The 20,199-nt window shown below is 61.0% G+C and overlaps 3 protein-coding genes across 3 annotated transcripts in view; all 3 read right to left on the reverse strand.

Annotated features, from left to right (window-relative positions):
- The window catches only part of Sh2b2 (SH2B adaptor protein 2), a gene marked incomplete at its 5' end in the record, with an annotated part of 12,164 nt that extends 539 nt beyond the window's left edge, over window positions 1-11,625 (reverse strand). The window contains 7 exon segments of the mRNA XM_013520635.1: window positions 475-646; window positions 2,713-2,918; window positions 3,598-3,768; window positions 3,860-3,951; window positions 5,338-5,429; window positions 6,914-7,015; window positions 10,874-11,625. Coding sequence (XP_013376089.1) covers window positions 475-646; window positions 2,713-2,918; window positions 3,598-3,768; window positions 3,860-3,951; window positions 5,338-5,429; window positions 6,914-7,015; window positions 10,874-11,596 — 1,558 coding nt within the window.
- On the reverse strand, window positions 11,596-20,190 carry LOC106149895. Its single transcript, XM_013520636.1, has 4 exons — window positions 14,350-20,190; window positions 14,048-14,174; window positions 13,235-13,444; window positions 11,596-11,986 (listed from the first exon to the last, which is right to left on the reverse strand). The coding sequence occupies exons 1-4, from the start codon at window positions 14,717-14,719 to the stop codon at window positions 11,806-11,808; spliced, it is 888 nt and encodes a 295-aa protein (XP_013376090.1). The 5' UTR covers window positions 14,720-20,190; the 3' UTR covers window positions 11,596-11,805.
- The window catches only part of LOC106149874 (translation initiation factor IF-2-like), a 6,177-nt gene continuing 1,948 nt past the window's right edge, over window positions 15,971-20,199 (reverse strand). Inside the window, exons 3-5 of the mRNA XM_013520519.1 lie at window positions 19,894-20,151; window positions 19,466-19,582; window positions 15,971-16,152 (exon numbers count right to left, since the gene is read on the reverse strand). Of these exons, the coding sequence (XP_013375973.1) occupies window positions 15,971-16,152; window positions 19,466-19,582; window positions 19,894-20,151 (557 nt within the window). The remainder of the gene's footprint in view (window positions 16,153-19,465; window positions 19,583-19,893; window positions 20,152-20,199) is intronic.

Genomic DNA, 20,199 nt, shown 5'->3' on the forward strand with positions numbered 1-20,199 from the left:
CGACGGCCCTGGGTCTGCAACGGGAGGCCGCGTGGAGTCAGCGCCAGGCCCGGGGCCGCTCTGGTCCCGCAGCCCAGTGTGTCGGACCCACGCGCAGAGCCCAGCGGGGACGGCGTGGTCCGGGATCGCGCAGGCCGCCAGGCCCGAGTTGGGGTGTCGGGCGAGCTCACCTCCTGAGATGGCACACAGCGCCCCACCAGCCTAGCTGAACCCTTTAGGCACCCGGCCAGTGCTTCCAGTGCTGAGCCACAGCTGTGCGGGGCTCCAGGGAACCCTCCCCTCGCCAGGGATCATTGGGACCTGGGTGCCATCCATCACCGGCTCCATTCCTTACCCCGCCCCCCGCAAGTCCCTGTCCCTAGGAGGGGTGCACCTGAGGCTCTGATCAGGGAACTTGGTGCTTAGCGCCCTCCCCAGCCATGCTGGGTGGCTGCCTGTCTAGAGCTGTCACAGGGCCAGGCAGGGACATCTTACCAGGTGGAGGGCCCTGGGCCCGCACATAGCTTCGTAGGGTGATGTCGGCGGAGCCCCCTGACTCCAGGGGGATGGGGTGGGTGTGGAAGTGGCGGAGCATGTCCAGCACGGACTGGAACCACAGGTGCTGCACGTGGCACTGGCCGTGGCCATTCAGGGACAGGCGCAGGTGCTGTGGACACAGGCAGGCCAGTAAGTGGTGGGGGTCTGGGTCTGCTATCTGCTGGGCAAGTGCCTTTCATGAGCCCTCTCTGGGGGCGGGGTCCCAGCTGTGGTGGGGTGGGGTAGGGAGTGCAGGTCACAGTGCCCCCACCCTGGCAGCACCTGCTCTGTGCCTATGCCCATGTCCTTCACCCCCCACCCTGGAAGACCCCAGAGAGTAGGGATTACTGTGGGACAGTGACTCGCCCCATAGTCGCAGCGCCGTGTGCTGGGATGAGAACTCATGTCTGTGTGATCCTGACAGGCTGGGAGGCCAGGGTTGGCCACAGTCCCTGCAGTGCCAAAGCCTGCGGGGTGGGCTCCCTGCTTGTGTCCTCAGCTCTGCTGTGATGGGAACGGCTGGACCACGTGGGGCCAGCTTCTCTGTGGGTCCCCAGGGCCCACAGCAGGCAGCAACTCAAGGTGAGAAGCCATGGGCCTGTGGTCTCCAGTGGTGGGCCACAGCTCTCTTTGTTTCCATTCTGTTCTGTCCAGCACGCGTCCCACAGCAGGAAGAGTGGCTGCCTCTAGGGCGCGCATGGCAGGAAGGGAGGTAGAGACGGGGTTCTGAGGATGTGGATGTGGCCCAAAGCCCAAGATGGGGAGCTGGCCTAGCAGCCTTGAGAGGACAGAGAAGCCCCTGGGGTGAGATAGGAGTGAATTCTGCCACTTGGTGGGGCCAGGAGCAGTGTGAGCAAACCCTGGGAAAATCAATGGCAGGCCAGGGCTGGCACTCGGCCTGGAGGAAAGGCATATGAGGTCCTACCACAACTATGGGTCTGGGCAGGGCCTTTGGGGGCAGAGGTCCAGGACAGAGCTGCGCTGCCAGGGCAGGGGGAAGCAAGGCTGATGATCTGGATTTGAAAACCTTCCAGACTTTTGCTACTGGAAGGTCGAAAAAGCTACCTCAGGAGGAAGTGACTCCCTTCCTGGGAGGGAGCGGCAGCAGAAGACGGGCCTGCTATACTCGACCCCTGATTTAAGGGCAGGGAACTGACAGCAGCAGCTGAGTGAGTGGGGAGGGCCAGGTGCAAGGTTGTCTCCTGTTGGCCCGGCTTATCCCTCCATGCCCCTCGGCAAGCTGGGCATCGTCTGCGCCCGGGGGCCCTCCAGGGAGACAGCGCTGGCCAAGAAATAAACTGCCAGCCGCCTGGGATGGCGCTAAGCACTGAGTTGTTGGAGGAACTGCTAAGGATGGCTGCCTTCCAAGGAGGTGTCCCCGAGGAGGTGCTACCTCCTTCACGATGGGGCCAGCGTTGCCAAGGAGAGAGGCCTGGGAGCCTCTGCAGGGCCAGCCCAGAGCCTGCAGACAGATGCGGAGCCCTCGCTGCAGGCCTAGAGCAGGAATCCTGGGGTGCCCCCTCCTGCAAAACCTGGGGTTTGGGGTGCTGAGGTTCCTGCCCACTCCAGCCACATGCTCTCAACCCAATAGTCCTCTGACCTCTCTGTCGTCTTTCCCTTTGCCCCATAGGTCATTATGGCCCGTGACCCTTCCTGGGCACCACCTGTGCTCATGGCCCTGCTTGGGTCACACACCCCACCCGTCTCCATCTCAGCAATTTCTCCCCCTGAACATCGCAGATCAGGGGCGCTTCTGGCTTTGTCCCCAAGGCCCTGTGCAGCCCTCTTCTGCACTACAGGGACTGCGTGTGTCCCTGGAGATAGGTGTGTTCCTGTCCTTGTCCCTTGTCTCAGCACAAGAGGATGGAGAGTGACCAGGGGAGGAAGGAGAGGGGGCTGTCTTGGGGTACCACTCTGCAGACCTCCGCTGACCCTAGCCAGTAGCCACATGGCTCTGGGTGGGGACCCTTAGAAGCCCCAGTGCCACGGATCCCCAATTCATAAGGGCCAAAAGGACCTGCCAAGTCCGGTGCTCAGAAGGGCCTGGCCTTGGGTGGGCCTGGCCACCAGCAAGAGGTTTCCCCATGGCCGGCATGGGCCTGGCTTGTGGGAAGTCCTGTCACGCCAAAGCTCTAGGACCAGGGCCACCTCAGCCTGTCCCCCAGGGCTGGCTGCCCCACCTTGCCCCCCACTTGCCTTGGCCTTGCCCTGGAAGTTGAAGGTCAGCACGTGCTCCCCCGGCCGGGTCTCACTCTGGCGGATCACGAAGAGGCCGTGGCTCCGGGACCCTCCTGCCAGCACCAGCTGCGCCGCCTTGACCCGTGATAGCGTTCCGTGGAACCAGGGGTAGTCGGAGAGTTCCAGCTTGGGCTCTGCCTCAGGATCGGGCTCAGCACCCTCTTCTGGGGGAAGGTGACAGTGTAAGGGAGACATGCGGGCAACATCTTCTTACCAGGAAACACAGTTTGATTTTACAACTGGGCGTGGAGTTGACCCCCAGTGATTATCCATCTGTGGTAGACCGACCACGGAAGGGGAAGGGTGATGCTGGAATCACCCTGCGAGGCAGCACACACCTTGGAACAAAGCAAGTCTCCTGTCTTTACCCCTGTTCCAACGCTCTGCACCCCTTGCTGTAAGCATTTTCTATGGGAACCAGGCCCGATGGGAGGGTTAGGCCAGACTGGCCAACAAAAGCTTGACTCAAGCTGCATATAGTGGCACAGGCCTATTATCACAGTACTTTGGGAGGCTGAGGCAGGAGATGGAAAGCTCTACCCCGGCCTGGGCTATTTAATGATGTAGCGAGATCCTGTCTCAAAAAATTAAAAAATATATATACGTATATATGAATATATGTACCAATGGCTGAGGATGTAGCTCAGTGGGAAGGTCCTGGGTTTAATCCCCAGTACTGCCCTCGCCCACAAAAAAGTGTGGCACACTTTGATATGGAGGGAGGGATGAAATGTTACCACACCTGGGGTCCAGCAAGGGTTCTAGAGGGCACTTGGGGGTCCCTATGGCTGGGTGAGGGACCCAGGAGAGGAGGGGCAGGGAAAGCCAGCTGCCCACTGGTACCTGCATTACTGCTGTCACCACCACTGGCGCCTGTGGACTCCAGGGTCTGAAGGAAGGTCTCTAGTGGGACGTGTGGCAGGGACTCTCCGAGGGTGTCTCGAGCGCGGCTGTGTGGGGCTGTCACCACCGCACCCACGGCCGCCGTTGTCTCTGGGGGCCGGGGTAGGTCTGCTGTTGGGGAAGTGGTATGTGAGAAACATTTCCCTCTACCTGTCTACCCCAGTGTCCCCCCTCCAACTGTGCCCTCCCAGTCCCCACCTACCATCTGTCAGGAGCTCACAGCTGCAGGAGGCCACGCGGCTGGCCAGACAGCCTCCCCGGGCACAGGACAGCTCAGCGTCTTCCTCGCTGTCGCTATAGGGTGGAGAAAGGACAGCTGTGTCCTCCTATGGACTGGGCCCTGGCCCTGGGCTGCTTCTGGAGCTGGGCAGTGGCTGGCCGACCCATGATCAGTGTACCTGGTCTCCCTCGGCCTTACCCTCCACCGGCTCCGTGGCCTCTGTATAAGTGACTAGAGAGGCCACCACCAGGTGGGGGCAGTGTCCCCTAAGGCTGCATGACAGCTACTTGTTAACCTTGAGGGACCTTCAAATAGGGGAGGGCTGGTGGTGGGCAGGGCCCGGGCCGCTCCCCTCCCTCCCTTCCTTTGTCTCCCAGTCTGTGACTCAAAGTGACAGCTCCACCGCTTTTCAGAGCCGGCTTCACCCTTGCAGGGCCCGGACAAGTCTGTAGCACAGATGGTGGGCTGGGTGGCAGAGGAGGGGTCGGGACCACTTTGGGGAGCAGGGGCAGGGAGGTGCTCAGGACTTTAATTGCGCTTCCTCAAATGAAGCTGTTAATTACAAGGCGCAGCCCCTCCCCGGGGCTAGCGCACCCCATTAGCCTGAGAGCTGCTGCCAAGTGCTGCACTGCAGGCCCACGCGCCCCTCCTTCTGGCCTTGGGCTCTCTCCTGGATGGCGGAGGCAGCCTCTCTGCAGCTCTTGCTATACAGCTCGGCAGAACTGCCCTCTGCTTATTATCTGCCATGGCTCCCACTGCCCTGGGCCCACCAGCTTCCTGGACTCTCATCAAAAACCCCTCCTCACCAGCCGCTTCGGAGGCCTCCCTGTCCTCTCAGGCCCCAGGTTCCGGTACACACCCATGGCCTTTGCTGGGCTCTTCGCTCCTGCCTTCTGGCTGCTTCAGGCTCACTGGTGGTTTTGTTTTGTTTTGTTTTTTTAGTTTATTTCATTTTTTTCCTTTGTGTACTCAGGATTGAACCCAGGACCTCTGCACTGAGCTATATCCCCAGACCTCTTTTTATTTATTTTGAGTCAGGGTCTTGCCAAGTCACTAAGTTGTCTAGGCCTGGCTTGAAGTCATGATTCTCCTGCCTCAGCCTCCCCAAGTGCTGGGAGTACCACCATGCACCACCATGCCTGGGTGAGGTCCACTCTTTATCCATGCCTTTATTAGGCGGGCATGTTTACAGCAGGTTTTCCCTGGTCCAGGGGCCCATCACAGCCCCCTCCCAGCCATCTGAGGCTTCCTGAAGTGAAGACAGGAAGGGGCCCCCAGGCCCAGGCCCTGCAGAGCAGGCCTCCCAGAGCCAGCCGGGGATGGCAGTGGGGCTTGTGCTGGGCAATCCTGGTGGGCACCAGCCAGAGAGCACCATGCCAAGCCCATGATGGACTGCCCCCTGAGGGCAGGACTGTGGACATCCCGAGCTGCACCCCTACCCCGGGCCACACGGCACTCACCCAGGGTCCACGCAGCCCTGGATGTCAGCCACCCACGAGTGCTTCTGCAGCGAGTCAATGGTCTCCAGGATGTACTCAGCTCCGTTCTCCACCTGGAAGGGTGTCAGGGCATCCAGACCTCGGTCATACTCCAGCCTCCCCCACCCGCAACAAGGGCTCCAGACCCCAGGATGGGGTCCCAGAGGCTCTTATGGCCCACCTCTCCCCCCTCCGTTAAGGCTCAGGGATGGGCACTAGGGTCACCATTAGGCACTGCCTGCAAGCCAGCCTGGGCCCAGGGGGGCAGCCTGTAGCGCACACTGCAGATGAGGCCTAGCCCCACAGGCCCCTGCCCCCATGTACTGGAGCTAAAGCTTAGGGGAGGCCACGCCGGCTGGGGGAGTATGAGGGCCAGTATCCCCAGCCAGGACCCTGGCACCTGGAGATGGAGTCCAAGTCAAAAGGGGAGGGCAACTGGCTCAGCACACAGAGTGCCTCAACTCTACCACTGCATCCAAGCCCCTCCCACCAGCCTGGGGAGGGGGCAATCTATTGATGCTGTTTTATAGATGAGAAGACTGAGGTTCAGAGAGGCCAAGTAACTTGCTCAAAGTCACACAGCAGCCAGTGCTGGTGACCTAAAGCCAAGTCTTCAGGGTGTCCAGGCCGCATGCTGTCAACTTCCCATGCTGTGCCTCTGTCCAAACGCAGTGCTGGGCTGGGAGGGTCCTCAAGACCCCCCGCCCCCTTAACTGCACTCTGAAGGGGTGGGGCCGCCAAACCAGTCCCTGTGCCTCAGGCCTCCCAAGCATAACCAGCAACACGGGCCATCCTGCAGATGGGAGTGCCGCGTGGGCAGCTCCTGTGTCCTCAGCCACCTGCCTGGGGTACTCAGGGTCCGGGGGTAGCATATGTTTGCCTGGTGAATCAGTGAATCCAGCCAAAATGCACAGGGACAAGTGAAACTACAGCCTGGAGAGGAGAGGCGGCTTCGTGCAGTTTCGAACAGGCAGAAGCCACCTCCCTGGGGACTGCCCTCAGACACCGGCTGACCCTCCCAGGAGGCACGGGGACCTTGGCCTGATGGCCAGGAGCTGCATCCTCAGCCACCCCTGCAGGCCACCCATGCTCAGGGCCCGGACCCGGACCCCAGGGTGCCGTCCTCGCCCACTGCAGTGCTCGGTGGGACGGGCGAGCGCCCACACCCCAGTGCCCTGCTGCAGGGCCATTTGCATAACCGCTCCAAGCGGGCTGCCAGCTCTGGCCGCGGGGTGGGCGTGCACTGGCTCCTGTGGGGAAGGGAAGGGAGGAAGTGAAACCCTAATGGGCTTCATGGGACAGGAGGAAATGGGAACAGGGCCCTAGATGACCACTGTCACTCGAGGCACACCCAGGCATCCCGGCCTGGGGGTTCCACAGCCCAGACCCAGATTCAGAGCCTAGCTATGTGCCAGACATCCCCGGTGGGATCCGGGGTTCTCCACGCCCTCCAGGAGCGCCTGCCCCACCTCCCTGTGAAGACCTCCAGGTGCACTACCTACGAAGGAGGTGGCCAGCTCTGGCCGACAAAGGGCCTCAGGGCCAGCAGGGGGCTCACCTTGAGCACAAACGTGTTGTCCTTTTCCGGCATCTCCAGGGGCATGGTGGTGCGGACCTCGATGATGGCCGACAGTGGGATGCTGACCTTGGGCCTGGATGCCTGGGGGCCGGAGGAGGAGAGGGCAAGAGGGTCACCTCATGGGCTCCCGACACCCTCTGCCCCCTTCCTACCTCCCGGGGGGTCACAGAAGCCCCCATCTTAGGCTCCTGGGCCTCCCTAGCAGAGTGGTGTTCTGACACCCATTTCTCAGATCGGAAATTGAGGAAGGCCAACCAGGGAGCATCTCCGGTGGTCGCACAGCATCAGGGACCAAACTGGGACTGACATGTGAGCCCCAACTGCTGACCCCTGAGGGGTGAGCTCCAGCTGGGCTGCCCTCTGCCCAGTGCAGCCCCCAGCCCTGTGGTTTTTTCCTTTGCAGTGCTGGACCTTTGCATTGAGCTACATCCCTGGCTCTTTTTAATTCTGAGACAGGGTCTTGCTAAGTTGCCCAGGCTGGGCTCAAACTTTCCATTGTCCTGCCTCAGCCTCCCAGAGTGCTGGGATGACAAAGCACACCTCTGCACTCTGCTTGGTTTTCCCATTTTTGACCTAGACCTGTAGTAAGAAACACACATAGTTGACACTGCAGCCCAGTGCACACCCACATAGGTAAAAATATCTGAAACAAACATTTCACCAGGCAATATTTACCCTTACTGTGTGTGATGGAGTGTGGTGTTTTCTATTCTATTCTAGTTCATTAAAAAAAGAAACAAGTGCCGGCTTCCTGCTTCACACTAGACTTCCTGGAGCGCGGCTCCTGACTCAGAATGGGACTGAAGCTGAGCGGGGCCTTGGCCCAGGTGTGAGTAAAAGGAACTAGTGTCCCCAGAGACACTGCGCAGCGGAACCAGGGCGAGCTGTGGGAGCCACCCCACGCCTGTCCTATGTGCTTTGCTCCAAAACTCCCAGCCATGGCACCGAGGTCCCCTGGGGCTGGCCTGGGACTGGGATTCCCGGCAGGACTTGGGCTCTGGGACAGGGACTTTCTTAGAGGAAAAGGAAGAGCCACATGTTTGGTGGGTAGGCCAATGGGAGTTCCTGTCAGACCTGGCCATGGTCCAGCAGGGGCAGGGCAGGGCTTGGGGCAGTGACCTAGGAGCCTGGCTGACCTGGTGGGAGACTGTCACAGCAGCCAGTGGGGCTGAGGGCCACCTGGGCATGGGGCAGGTGTGGCAGAGGTCCACACTGAAGGCCTGGCCTGGGCTCTTTAGCTGGGTCGTTGTGGACCAGAGGTGCTGTGGTCTCTTAGGCTGGCATCTGAGGCTGTATACCCTGGTCTCATCTCCCTGCCACAACCTGGCATCCACTTCCAACTGCAGACCTCGGCCATGTCTCTGCCACCTGCTAAACACACAGCCCAAAGCTTCCTTCCTTAGGACCCCAGGAGCTCGCCCTCCTCAGGTTTGCAACTTGTCTTCCAAGTATGGGCTTCCTGGTGGTTCCCCAAGTGACAGGGGCCAGCCTTGTTCCTCCTTGGGATGTGGGGGTGTTACTTCTTGGGGGTGGGGAGACTAGGGGCCAGGAAGCCAGAGACCTCATTGGGTCTGGGGCACAAAGGGCTGTGGACAGGAGGCGTAAAGCCTGGAGTGTGTCCCTCAACTTCTGAGTGCTCCAAGGGGCCCAGGGGACCGGGCCTGTGGGTGGGTGGAGAGGTGACTGGCAAGCTCTTCTGGGGGCCCCACCCCCCTGGAGGCCAGGCCACTGGGACATGTGGGAATCCCTCCCTGGCCCCTTACTATGTACGATGGTTTGGGACAACCAAGGGTCCACTTGGGGAGGTCTAGTCCCCAGTCTGGCAGTATTCAGAGGTGGCAGGACCCTTAGGAGGGGGGGGCTTCATGGAGATCAGGTGGTCACTGGGGCACTGGCCTGGGAAGAGGTTACTGTGGTCCTCAGGGAACTGGGCTAGTGGCTTCAGGGTGGGTTTTCATAAAGTCAGGTCACTTTTCCACACATACCTGTCCTTCTTCTTCTTTTTCTGCCGTGTCATGGCAGGCCCAGAAGATCCCATCAGACTCGGAATGCTTGGGGCTTTCTGACCTTGGCCTTCTAGCCTCCCAAACTATGAACTAAATAAATCTTAAGGTACAAAACCCAGCCTCAGGTGTTGCGTTATAGCACAGAACACAGACTAATAACTGTGGTGTGACCCACCCTTCCATAAGGATCACTCTGAATACCAAGGTGTGCTCCAATATCTGCATGAAAAGGAGGCCTGAAGCCAGAGGGGGATAGGAGCCCACCTGCCTTCCTCGGAAACGGGGGAGGGGCACAGGCACCCTGGGAACCCTGCCTTCTGCCAGCCAGCAGTGAAGTTGGTGGGCTCCGGAGGGACCAATGGAGAGGGCACCAGCTGCTGTGTCCCCTCCCCCAGGGTGGCAAATGTGGCTATTTACAGACTGGCAGCTGTGACTGCCACTCAGGGCTGGAGGCGGCCTCTGCCCCTGCCCTTTGGGTGACCCCGGGTAAGTCCTGCCCTTCCCAGGGCCTTGGTCTCTGTCTGTCCAGGAGCAGAGTTGGGCTTAGGGGTCTACAGTTTCTCTTAGGGACCCGAGCATGGTGGCTAGGCAGGCAAAGAGCCCTTGAAGAGTCTTGGGGTTCCAGGACTTGGGGAAAAAGCTCTTCCCCAAGGAAGTCACTGTTCTCAGGCCCATGTAGATCACAGGCATCCAGTTTTGTCTTATTTTTTTGGTACCGGGAATTGAACTTGACCTTGCATTTGCCAGGCAGATGCTTGTGCCACTGAGCTATATCCCCAGCCCACAGGCATCCAGTTTTGGGGACTCCACACCCCTACACCTCTAGGACAGGCAGTGAGCTCCTAAAAGACAGAGTCAAGAGACTTGGGTCGGGGCTGGGGATTTAGCTCAGCGGCACAGTGCCTGCCTGGCAAGTGCAAGGCCATGAGTTCGATTCCCAGTACCAGAAAACAAACAAACAAACAAAAAAGACTAGGATCTAGGATGGTGTGGTGGGAGGGTGGGGCCTGGGTGGCCCTGGGGCCTGGTCACCTGCGGCATGGCCCAACTGCCCTCCCTTCCCGAGACCAGGGGCTGGTGCAGTTTATCGGTTCAGCTGCAGAGCAGGGGCAGCCTGGGTACCCTTGTCAGAGTACCCGATGCTCTCCTCAGTGACCTGGCCCCCTGTGCCCACTTTGCTCAGGTACGGGGAGGAGGAGCGCTTGTACCTGCAGGTCACCAGGCTGGACGCAGGGCGCGATCTTGGAAAGTGGCCACTAGCGGTTCACTTTTCCAACAAGGCAGGTTTGCCTCCCTGGAGAAGGCGCAAAGCTGCACGAGGGCTCTGCAGGCCCGTGCCCGGGAGGCTGAGCAGGAAAAGGGCCACCTGGAACAGCTGGGCACGGGCAGAGTCCTATGGAGTGGGACACAGCCCTCTGAGCGGCCCGCTCTGGGTGCGCTTGGGCACTCCCACCCCTCAGCTCTAGGAGGCGCCTGCCCTGGTACAGGTGAGGAGGGGTAAAGGAGAGCTGGCGGCGGGGTCATCAAGACCAAGGACAGCGCCTAGGCCACCTCTGCAGACAGAAGGCGCCCTTCCTCTGCTACCCGTTCCCCTGCACTGAGCTACATCCCCAGCCCTTTTTTATGTTATTTGGGACAGGGTCTCGATAAGTCAAGAAGTCACCCAGGCTGGGCTGGAATTTGTGATCCCCCTGCCTCAGCCTCCCAGAGTGCTGAAACTGCCGATCTCAGACACCACACCTCCCTCCCCTCTCCCACTTTCGGAAGAACAGGGCCTTAAGGGATGGATGACTTGTCCGGAAAGCAGCCGCGGGCCCATGCGCCAGGCTCCCGGACCCCAAAGACTCCATTCCCTAACCAGATCACCCAACTCAGCCAGTCCCCAGCTCCCGCTGCACACCCGCTCCGTCCCCCAGGTAGGGGACACACTCACCTTGGGGGGCACAAAGAACTCCAGGCGGAATCGCTCCCCGGCGACAGCTCTGCGCAGGAGCAGGCGACACTTCTGCCACTGCGCGGCACCCCCGGACCCCGTGGCCGCGTCGTCGGCCACCATGAAGCGCAGCGCGCCCTCGCGCTGGATGTCCACCAGCTCCACCTTGGCCGCCAGGGTCCGTGACAGCCGCAGGCGCCGGGTCCACTTGTCGCGCGGCTCCGACGGAGGCTCGGCGGCTCGCGGGGCGGCGCCCGCATCGGGCTCCGGGGAGGCGCGGCGGTGCCACATGTCGCGCACGCCGTCCACCACGCACAGGCTCATGTTGCGCAGCGAGAAGCCCTTGCGGGCGCGGGCCTTGGCGGCCGAGCCGGACACGTCCTCCGAGCTGCGCGAGTGGCCGCAGGAGGCCACCTTGAGGGCTGGGGGCGCCGCCGCCTCGGGCTCCATTGCCTCGTGCTCCGCTGTCCCCCGCGACGCCGGCCCGGCCACCAGCACTCGCCGCACCTCCTCGCCGAAGACGTCCAGGAAGTTGGCGGCGAAGTGGCGTGAGAAGGAGGCCCCGGCGTCCGGAGTGTCGTAGGCCGGGTTGTCCCGCAGGAAGCGACAGAACTTGTGCGCGAAGTCCACGGCGGCCACCTGTGCGTGCAGCTCGCAGAACTGCCGCCAGTCTGGGACCGGGGCGGCGGCGGCGGCGCTGGGGCCGGGGGCGGCACCATTCATGGCTCCCGTCCCATCGCAGCCCCCTGCGGCTGCGGGAAAAGAGCGGGTGACTTTGGGACCTCAGCCCACTGTGTGTGATGGGGGCAGGGTGGATGCGGGAGATAGGGAAGTGGTGCTGTGCACAGGGAGCCCCCTCCCCAAACAGCAGCGCCAGGGAGCCCCAGGGACATTCCTGCAGCTGGCAGAGGAGGCTGCAACGGCCGAGGTCTTCAAGTGGGGTCCCTGTGAGTCTCTCCTGGCTCGATTCCCTCTCTAACCTCTTCTGAGGGCACTCGAAACCTGCTAGAAGCCAGCCATGGTGGCCGAGGCCTGTAATCCCAGCACTGCGGGAGGCTGAGGCAGAAGGACTGCAAGTGCAAGCTCAGTCTGGTCAATCTAGCAGGACCCTGTCTAAAAGGAAAATAAAGAGGTCTGAAGAGGTAGTTGCTCAGTGCAAAAGCTCTCGGTTGGCTCCCCAGTAAGAGGGTGGGAGGAGCCTAGTGGACAGGGAGAAGTCCTGTGCCATCCAGACAGCCCTCTGCCCCTCCTCTCACCCAGTCTCTGGCCAGCACAGTATCACAGCTGCCTCACCCAGACCTCTCATCTTAACCTCAGCCCTCCAAAATCTGCTGTCCATGCAGGAGCCAGTTAGCACTTTTAAGTCACAGGCAGCTAGGTCTCCCCCTTCAGAATCCCACAGCGGCTCCCATTCCTCTGAGTACAAGTCAGAGTCTTGCTGGTGTCCTGCATGACCTGGGGCCACCAGTACCCATTTACCTCTTGAGCGGTCGTCTCCTGCCATCCTTGCTAGCTGCACCCACCTCCTTGCTATTCTGGGACAGGCCAGCTGGACTCCCACCCCAGGGCCTTTGCACAGGCTTGGAATGTTCTCTCCCTCAGCTCCTTTGGGGTTTTGCTTGAGTGTCATAGCTTTCCCTGACAGATCTGTTGAGATTAATTAATTCTCCCACTTCCTCCATGGCGGGGGGTCTTGGCACCTCTCCACCTGCTCAATTTTCTCTGCCGTGCTCATCACCGTCTGACCTACATCTACTGGGCTTAGTGTCCTCCTCTGCCCCTTCCCTACTGGCTTGCTGTTCTCCTCGGCCCCTTCCCTGGGAACCCAGCCACAACTGTGCCGTCCTGTGTTGAATGTAACTGTCCCCGCTGCTGGGCATGTGGCAGGTGCTCAGTAAACACTGATAGAATGGACAAATGACTGTTCAGTACACCAGGTGCGTCACAGCTGTCACTGCCTCAACCCTCACAGGGGGCCTCAGCACACACAGCTTTTTAACAAGACCGGTCTGGGATTCTCACGGAGGTTGTTACACCACGAGAGGGTCAAGTATGGCCCCCTTTTTTTAGTGTTTTTGGGGATTTCAGGACATTTGCATCAACCTATACCATTCTCAGGACTTGTTTGAGACAGTGTCTCACTAAGTTGTTACACTGCCCAGCTGGGCTTAAATTTGTAATCCTCCTGCCTCAGCCTCCCGGAGTGCTAGGATTACAGGCATGTGCCACCACGCCTGGCAGTTACTGAGGTTTTGTGCCAGTGTTGAAGGCCCTGTGTCCCCAGGACTTCCTTCCAGCATAGCAACCACACTGTCCTCTGCAGAATTCCCAGCTCAGCCCAGGGCCCAGCTGTCTTCTCACCCTAGCTTCCTGCTGTTGCCAGGCAGCTCCTCCTTCAGCCCTGTGGATGAGTGAACTACACGGTGTGTGTCCTGCCTGTCACACGGGGGACTTTCTCCCTCCTCCTCCGAAGGGGCCATCACCCCTGGGCCACATGGGCCACGATAAAACCCAGCAGAGTGTAAGTGGGGAGACACCGCCCTGCACTGGGGACCCTGTTGGAGGGGCCAGCTGTGTTGGGGAGAGGGGACCGACATGGAGGGTCACATGGTCGCCCCGCCCACCCGCCCTCCCTTCCCGGGTGGCTCTGGGAACACCAGCCCGAGGCTCCTCCGGGATCCCAGCCCTGTAATTAAATGCCAGGTAAAAATAGCTGCCCTATTTCCTCAAGATCCTCTTCAAGGCCTTGGGCTGTGGGGACCCGGAGAATTCCCTCTCTCCTTGGGACAGCTGTGACCACAGGACTGACTGGGGAGGACACTGGGGCACCTGAGGAGTAAGCGTCCTACGGCTTCCAAACCACCAAGTCTCCCTGAAGACCCTGCTTGCTATGTGGGGCAGCAGGGTGAGAGGTCTCCTCCAGGAAGCAGGGCCTGCAAAGAGGACAGAGCCCCCATCCTGCAGCCTGAGCAATGGTTCAGGCGGGGCTTACCGGGACACTGGGAGGTAGGGGGTGGTATCCAGAGGCCATGAAAGTGGGGGAGCTGGGAGCCAAGGCCCTGGAGAGCTCTGTCCCTCCCGCTGCCCTGGGGCTCCCTTCCTCACCTGACAAACTCCTACCCGCCCTTCCATGGTGGACCCAGGAAGCCTTGCCAGACTTCCCCATTCCCCTACCCAGGCTGGCACAAGCATCTGCACTGAGCTCCTCCAGTCCCTCGCGGATCCCTCCAGTAAGTTGCCAGCTGCAGGGTGCCCCAGGTGTTGGTTTCTAGGGCGGTGTTCCCAGCTGGCACAGGCACTCCTGCGGGGCAGAGGGAGTCCTGGCACCGGGTAATTGTCCTTTCCCCCAGAGGTGCTGGTGAGAACACACCTGCCGCCACCACCGCGGCCTTCTGGGAAGGTGGACAGCCCAGGCCCAGGCCTGGCCCTATCCACAGGGTGACATTTCCCGGAGAGTGCAGAGCCCAGGCACTTACCCAGCAGGAGGCCACTTCTGCTCCACACCACTGGGACCATCTGGGGCTGAGAGTGGGTGACTGCCCGTGTGAAACAATTCTGCCCCACTGGGGGAGGCAGGAAGCAAGCCCCAGCGCCTGTTCCCGGCATCCATCCCTGTCCCTCCTGCTCTTCCTGCTGCTGCTGGGAAAAGCCTTGGCAGAGGGTAGGGTGGGAGTCGGGGAGCAGGCCCTGGGCAGGCTCTCCCGGGGGGTCCCCGGCTGGCCCTAGATGCGGGTGGGGTGGGACTTGGAGAGGACCCTGGCAGGTGGGGTTCCCCCCAGGGACTGACCAGGGCTGACAGAATGGAGGGGGCTGCCCCGACCTCCCCACGCCACCCTCAGTGCCCATAGGGAGTGGCCCCAGCTATGAAGAAGAAGCAGGGATTGTACAGCCACAGATAAAAGTCACCAAGTAGAGCTGGCTATAGTGGGACTCGCCTGGAACCCCAGCACTCTGGGAGGCTGAGGCAGGAGGATGGCAAGCTTGAGCCTAGCCTGGGCAACTTAGTGATTTTAACTATAGCCTGTCTTAAAATTTAAAAATAAAAGGAAAGAGGAAGCAATCATGGTGCATGGATATTGAAAATCGGACCAGAGACAGGCCAGGGGGCACCTCACCTTTACAGGCTTCCTTCCTGAGGACTAGAGTTGGGGACAAAGGATCCCCATCCTGTGCAGGGTGCTGGGCTCCCAGGAACCACAGGGTGGGTAGACCCCTCCCATCACCCCCAGCCTTTCCTTGCCCAGGCTGCCTGGCTTCTCCTGGAAATGCTGTTTGTTCACAGATCGAATGGGACGGGGCTTCCGAGGGGCGGGTCAGGGAAGCCCAGCCTCGCCTTCCCGAGCCCTGGCCCGGCCTCTCTTGATTCTACCGCAGGAGCCCAGTGCCCGGAGACCCTCGCCAGCTAGAGCCACTAGAGAGGGGAGGGGGCGGCAGCGGCTTTCCGGCGGTAAAAATAGCGCTGACAATTGGAAAAGAAAACAAAGGGGCCGGTCTTCAGCCCCTGCCGCAGGCGCGCAGTTCCGGACCCCAAGGCCTGGTCATCCTTAAAATATTGATGAGGCGGCCGCGCAGCCGCCCCCGCTAATGGGCCGACACCAATCGATCCAGGGCCCAAGCGGCCGGCAGGGTCTGGGGCGGGGAGAGGGGTGGCCCCGCCCAGTGCCCGGCGCTGTTTGCGTTTGGGGAGCCCCAGCCCTGGTAACAGCGGCCTCCCCTGGGTGCTGTCCCTGCCGGGGGAGACAGAAAAACCCCTGGGACGGCAGGGACGGCCTGTGACCCGCATTGCGAACTGGCCACCCGGGACCGCGCGAGGATGCCGGGGCTCGCATCCTCCCCTTTCTCCAGCGCCCTCGCCCTGAGCAGCCGGCCCCCCTAGCGCCCAGCGCCCCCGCAATCACGGTCCTCTGCTCTGGGCTGCACAGCTTCCTCTCCGATGAACCAGTCACACGGGGAAACTGAGGTCTCTTCTGGGTGTCCCCAGCAAGGAGAGGAGGCAAGGCCTCACTGTTCTCCAATACCCTCGGGGGTGCTGGCCCCAAAGGGCTCCCCATGTCACCCAGCCAGCAGGTGACTATGGAGGCTTTTCTTGTTGGTTCACTAGCTGCCCCAGGCCTCTGTGGCAGTCACTTCCACCCCTCCTGTGCGGGACACAGACACCCTCCCTTCCTCCAGCTCTGCGGGGGGCGGGGGGATGTAGGCGCTGGTTCTCCTGTGGCCCCCAGGCTCTGTGCCAGCGTAAGGACACGCATGGAATTTCCCAGTTCTTCCCACCCGTCTCCCTGGCAGAGGGCAAAGTGGGCATGAGCCCTGCATCAGGTGGTCCACTGGGGGGCCACTCTGGTGACAGGGCAGGTGTGGGTCGAGTCCTTGAGTCCCAGCCCCTATACAGGTGAGTGGCAGCCTGTAAATGGCTTCCTAGCACAAGCCCTCGGAGGAGTCACAGCCTCGTGCCTCTCAGCCCCCTGACTTTTACGGACACCCCCGGTCCAGATAAGCCCTGCTGGCTCTGCAGCCTAAAGACCCTGGGCCCTGGGGGGCCCACAGCCACACTGGACAGTTGTTCCCCACCAGGGCGCCACTGCCTGGGCATCTCCCTACATCAACAGCTGGTCATTTGATGCACAGGGACAGAGGAGGGGTTAGAGGCCTGACATCTGGAGCAGTCTCTGCATCTCAGCTCCTTTCCTTCCTAGCTGTGTGACCCTTGGGCCTCTTGGGGCCTCAGTTTCCCCATTTGTTAACACGGAAGGTCAGAGTAGTGCCAACCCCATGAGGCTGGTATGAGGATTAAGTAGCTTGTTTAAAAGCCAAAGCTCAAGCCAGACATCATGGCCCGTGCCTGTAATCTCAGCACTCAGGCTGAGGCAGGAGAACTACAAATTTGAGCCCACCCTGGGTGACTTAGTGAGACCCTGTCTCAAAAAAAGCGTTGAGGGCTAGGGATGTAGCTCAGTTCAAAGGCCCTGAGCATGATCCTGAGTAACACCAAAAAAACCACCTCCCGTTTCTGCTTCCTAAATATCTACTTTGCATCCCTCCTCCCACTTTTCCTGCAGCAGCTGGAGGCAGACAGCTGCCTCTGCCCCCCTGGCCACTCTGTTTCCTGCCATCCCCACACCACAAAGTCAGGCTCCCCGGTGTGAAAGGTCTGCTTTCCAGGACCCCTTCTGATTAGATCATGTCCCTGTTTAAAACCTTTCTCCCTTCACACCTTCCCTATAGGAAAGGGGTTCTCCCATCGTACACATGGAAAAGCGGAGTTCTGATCTCAGAGGCAATGAGCCCCTCACTTGCTGGATTCTCCAAGCTCCCACTACGTGCCAGGCGCCACTCATGTGAGTCCAGGGTTGCAGAATGGGCAAGAGTGGATCAGTGGACCTGTCCTGGGGAGCCCCCCTCAGGGCACAGTAGGGGACCTCAGTCCTTGCTTTGGAGGAAAAGAGGGAGCAGAGATGCCAAGGGGCAAGGAAACCCACAGCTGAAAGTGGGGGTCACAGGAGTAGGAGTGGGAGACCAGGACACGCTAATCCTGGGCCTGGGGGTCTCAAAAGGTGGCGGCCCATGTTCCTTCAGGAGCACCCCGTGCTGGACAGTTCCCCAATGGGTCCGGGTGGTGGAGAGCAGGCTTGGCTGGCACCAGCTGCACTTGTCAGGCTCCATCCTCTTTCCCCTGCCCTCCTGGCTTGCAGGGCAGAGGGGCCCCTCTCTAGCACTGGCTTGAGCCTTATCCCGACCCCTAGACCTACACAATGCTCTTCTTAGTCCCTGTCACTCAGCCTGCCAGTCTGCCTTGTATGACACGTACCAGTGATGCCTGAAACCTCCGTGCTGCCTCAATGCTTGTCACCCAGGAGCTTACTTAGCTGCAGGTGGTAATTAAGGTTCTGTGCACCTTTCCTGGAACTCCTCAGCACCCTACCTGTTCCCACTCGTCCCCCAGTGGCTGGCAGGTCCCCAGCTTGCAGAGGCCCAGGAATGCCCCTTGGCCCCTCCTGCCTCCACCCTTTCCCCTCCACAATGCCACCTGGCTTGTGGCCCATCTCCTCCACCAGACCATGGACACCTAGGTGGGTCTGTCCTCAGAGGGTCATAAGTTTCTGAGAATGGAACACAAACCCTGATTCACCCAGAGAGGCAAACGATGCTGCACTCCCACACAGTGCCCTGCCTCGCTCTGCCCCAATAGTGTGGGCTGTGACCTTGTGTCGAGATCACACCTGCTGTCCCCTGGGACAGAGCACAGTCATAAAAACAGCCTCAAGCAGGTAAGGGGCAGAGAAACCTCCCCAGGCCCCGGAGCTCTGACTGTGGGCTTTCAGGCCAGATCCGCGCCAGCGCAGCAGCTGAGGCTGGGCAGAGGTGGGGATGCACCTGGGCACCTAGCAGTCCTAAAAGTGGGATCCTTTGGGGAAGAAGTCAGCAGTGACCGAGGCCTCTCGCAGTCACTCAGGGCCCGACTTGGAGAGTAGAACCAGGCCAGGAGGGGGGCTCCCCTGGTTCTGGGGTGGCCAGAATCCCATGGGGACTGAGCCAGGAGGCCCACGGCTCTGAACCTCTCCAATCCCTGCAATGTGGGCTGCAGGTAATGCAAGAAGTCAGGAGTAGATCTGGGCTCTTGTCAGAGAAAAGTGGTTTCCCGAAGACCTGGCCGAGTGACTTTGGGCAGGTCACTTCATCTCCCCTACACCTGACTCCTGCTCTGTAAGATGGGATGACAGCAGGTCCAAACTCACAGGGTAATTATGTGAGAAATGGCGCCGACAATACCCTTAGCCTGGCACAGGTCAGCTCAAAACCAGAAGCAGAGCTCTGGGTAGCCTGAGCACCACCTAGGTGGACACCCCAACTCCAGCACTCTAAGGGAAGCTGACCCCTAAGTGTGTGTTCCCGGGTCCTCCCTGGGAGACCCGGAGTACAGGTAGGGAGGAGGGACTGGAACCTTAGACTTCACAGTAAGGTAAGAAGCATGTGTACACACCTTCATTACCAGGAACCAATCAACTGCTCGGCCTCCGAGGAGTGCAGAGTGGGGTTCCCAGAGGTTGGGGAGACACCTCTACGGAGAGGCGGAGGAAGCAGGAAGTAAGAAGACCCTCATCCTAAGAGGACTGCTGTGGGAACCGTCCCTAAGTTACTGCAGCAGAAAAGTTCTAAATCAAATCCCCAGCTAGTGGCTTCCCAGGCGGGGCAGAGCGGCCAGGAGGGAAGAGATTTGTTCCAGAGTACGGGGGGGGGGGGGCTTCAGATCACCCCCAGCAGCCTCCCCGGGAAACCTGGCCCCTTGGCCCCCTTCCCTCCTAGATGTGGGGCTCAGCCTGGCTCTTGGCAGTGTTGGAAGGCGACAACTCCCACTGGTCACCCGGCAGCAGGCAGGAAGCACCACCCCACTTTGTAGGGTGGATAGTGCTGGCCGGAGGGAGGGTTCACTCCAGGTCGGCCGGCCCACCCTGCGGCTCTCCCTGGCACCACCTCCGTGTCAGTGGAGATTCTGGCTTATTCATCTTCATGGGCACTCCTGAGGCTGCTCGGTCTGCCCTGCGTGACTGCGGAGAGGCCCCAGTCACTGCTGACTTCTTCGCCTAAGGATCCCACTTTTAGGGCTGCTGGGGGCCCGAGCGCGTCCCCGCCTCTGCCCGGCCTCGGCCGCTGCGCTGGCGCGGATCTGGCCCGCGAAGCCCGCAGGTTCCTCAATGGCCGAGGCCGAAGGGCCTGAATGGAGGGCACGAACCCGCCCCTTCTTAAAGGAGCCCGCCTCTCAGACACCCCAGGCGATGCGCCCCAGTAACGGGGGCTGCCCCGGCGCTCCAGAGTGGGCTGGTCGGGAATTGGGACCGTGGGAAAGGGGTCCTAGGCCCAATGGAGAGCTTGCCCGCGCGAGACTGGGGCCTGGATGGGGTCCTTCCCGACCCCAGCCAGTGACCCCCCTCACCCTCCCCACGGCCTGGAGAAGAGACCTGAGCGGCCCCTCCCCCAAGCCAGAGACACCCCCCCCCTTCCTTCAGGCGGACAGCGGCGCTCGCCTCTCCGCCCGGCCTGGGTCGTAGCAGGGGGCGGGGACGCAGCTGCTCCGGAGGCGGCTCGGCCCCTCCCGCCACTCCCCGCCCGGCCCCGGATGAGGGTCGCCAGCGATCCCAGCGGGGGCGCATCCCCTCCCTCGCGCGTCCTCCTCCTCCTCCCACCCGCGCACACAAAGGCGACACGTTCGGACCGGGGCGCGTGCGGCGGCGCTCCACGGGGCAGCGGCGCGCACACGGGCGTAGCGCTGGGGACACCGTGGTCTGGGGGTGAGGGTCCGGGGAGCAGGGAGCCGGGGACGGGGAGGCCGT

The sequence above is a fragment of the Chinchilla lanigera genome, unplaced genomic scaffold, assembly GCF_000276665.1.
Source record: "Chinchilla lanigera isolate Chin_1 unplaced genomic scaffold, ChiLan1.0 scaffold00055, whole genome shotgun sequence".
Classification (NCBI taxonomy): Eukaryota; Metazoa; Chordata; class Mammalia; order Rodentia; family Chinchillidae; genus Chinchilla; species Chinchilla lanigera.

What these genes read in the sequence shown, in the direction of transcription:
- LOC106149895 (XM_013520636.1), bottom strand. Translation starts at nt 14,719, where the DNA reads ATGGGCACTGAGGGTGGCGTGGGGAGGTCGGGGCAGCCCCCTCCATTC. An exon ending in CAGAAGTGGCCTCCTGCTGG is followed by an intron (nt 14,175 to 14,349) that starts GTAAGTGCCTGG and finishes TCTGCCCCGCAG; the next exon opens with GAGTGCCTGTGCCAGCTGGG. An exon ending in AGATGCTTGTGCCAGCCTGG is followed by an intron (nt 13,445 to 14,047) that starts GTAGGGGAATGG and finishes TCCCCAACACAG; the next exon opens with CTGGCCCCTCCAACAGGGTC.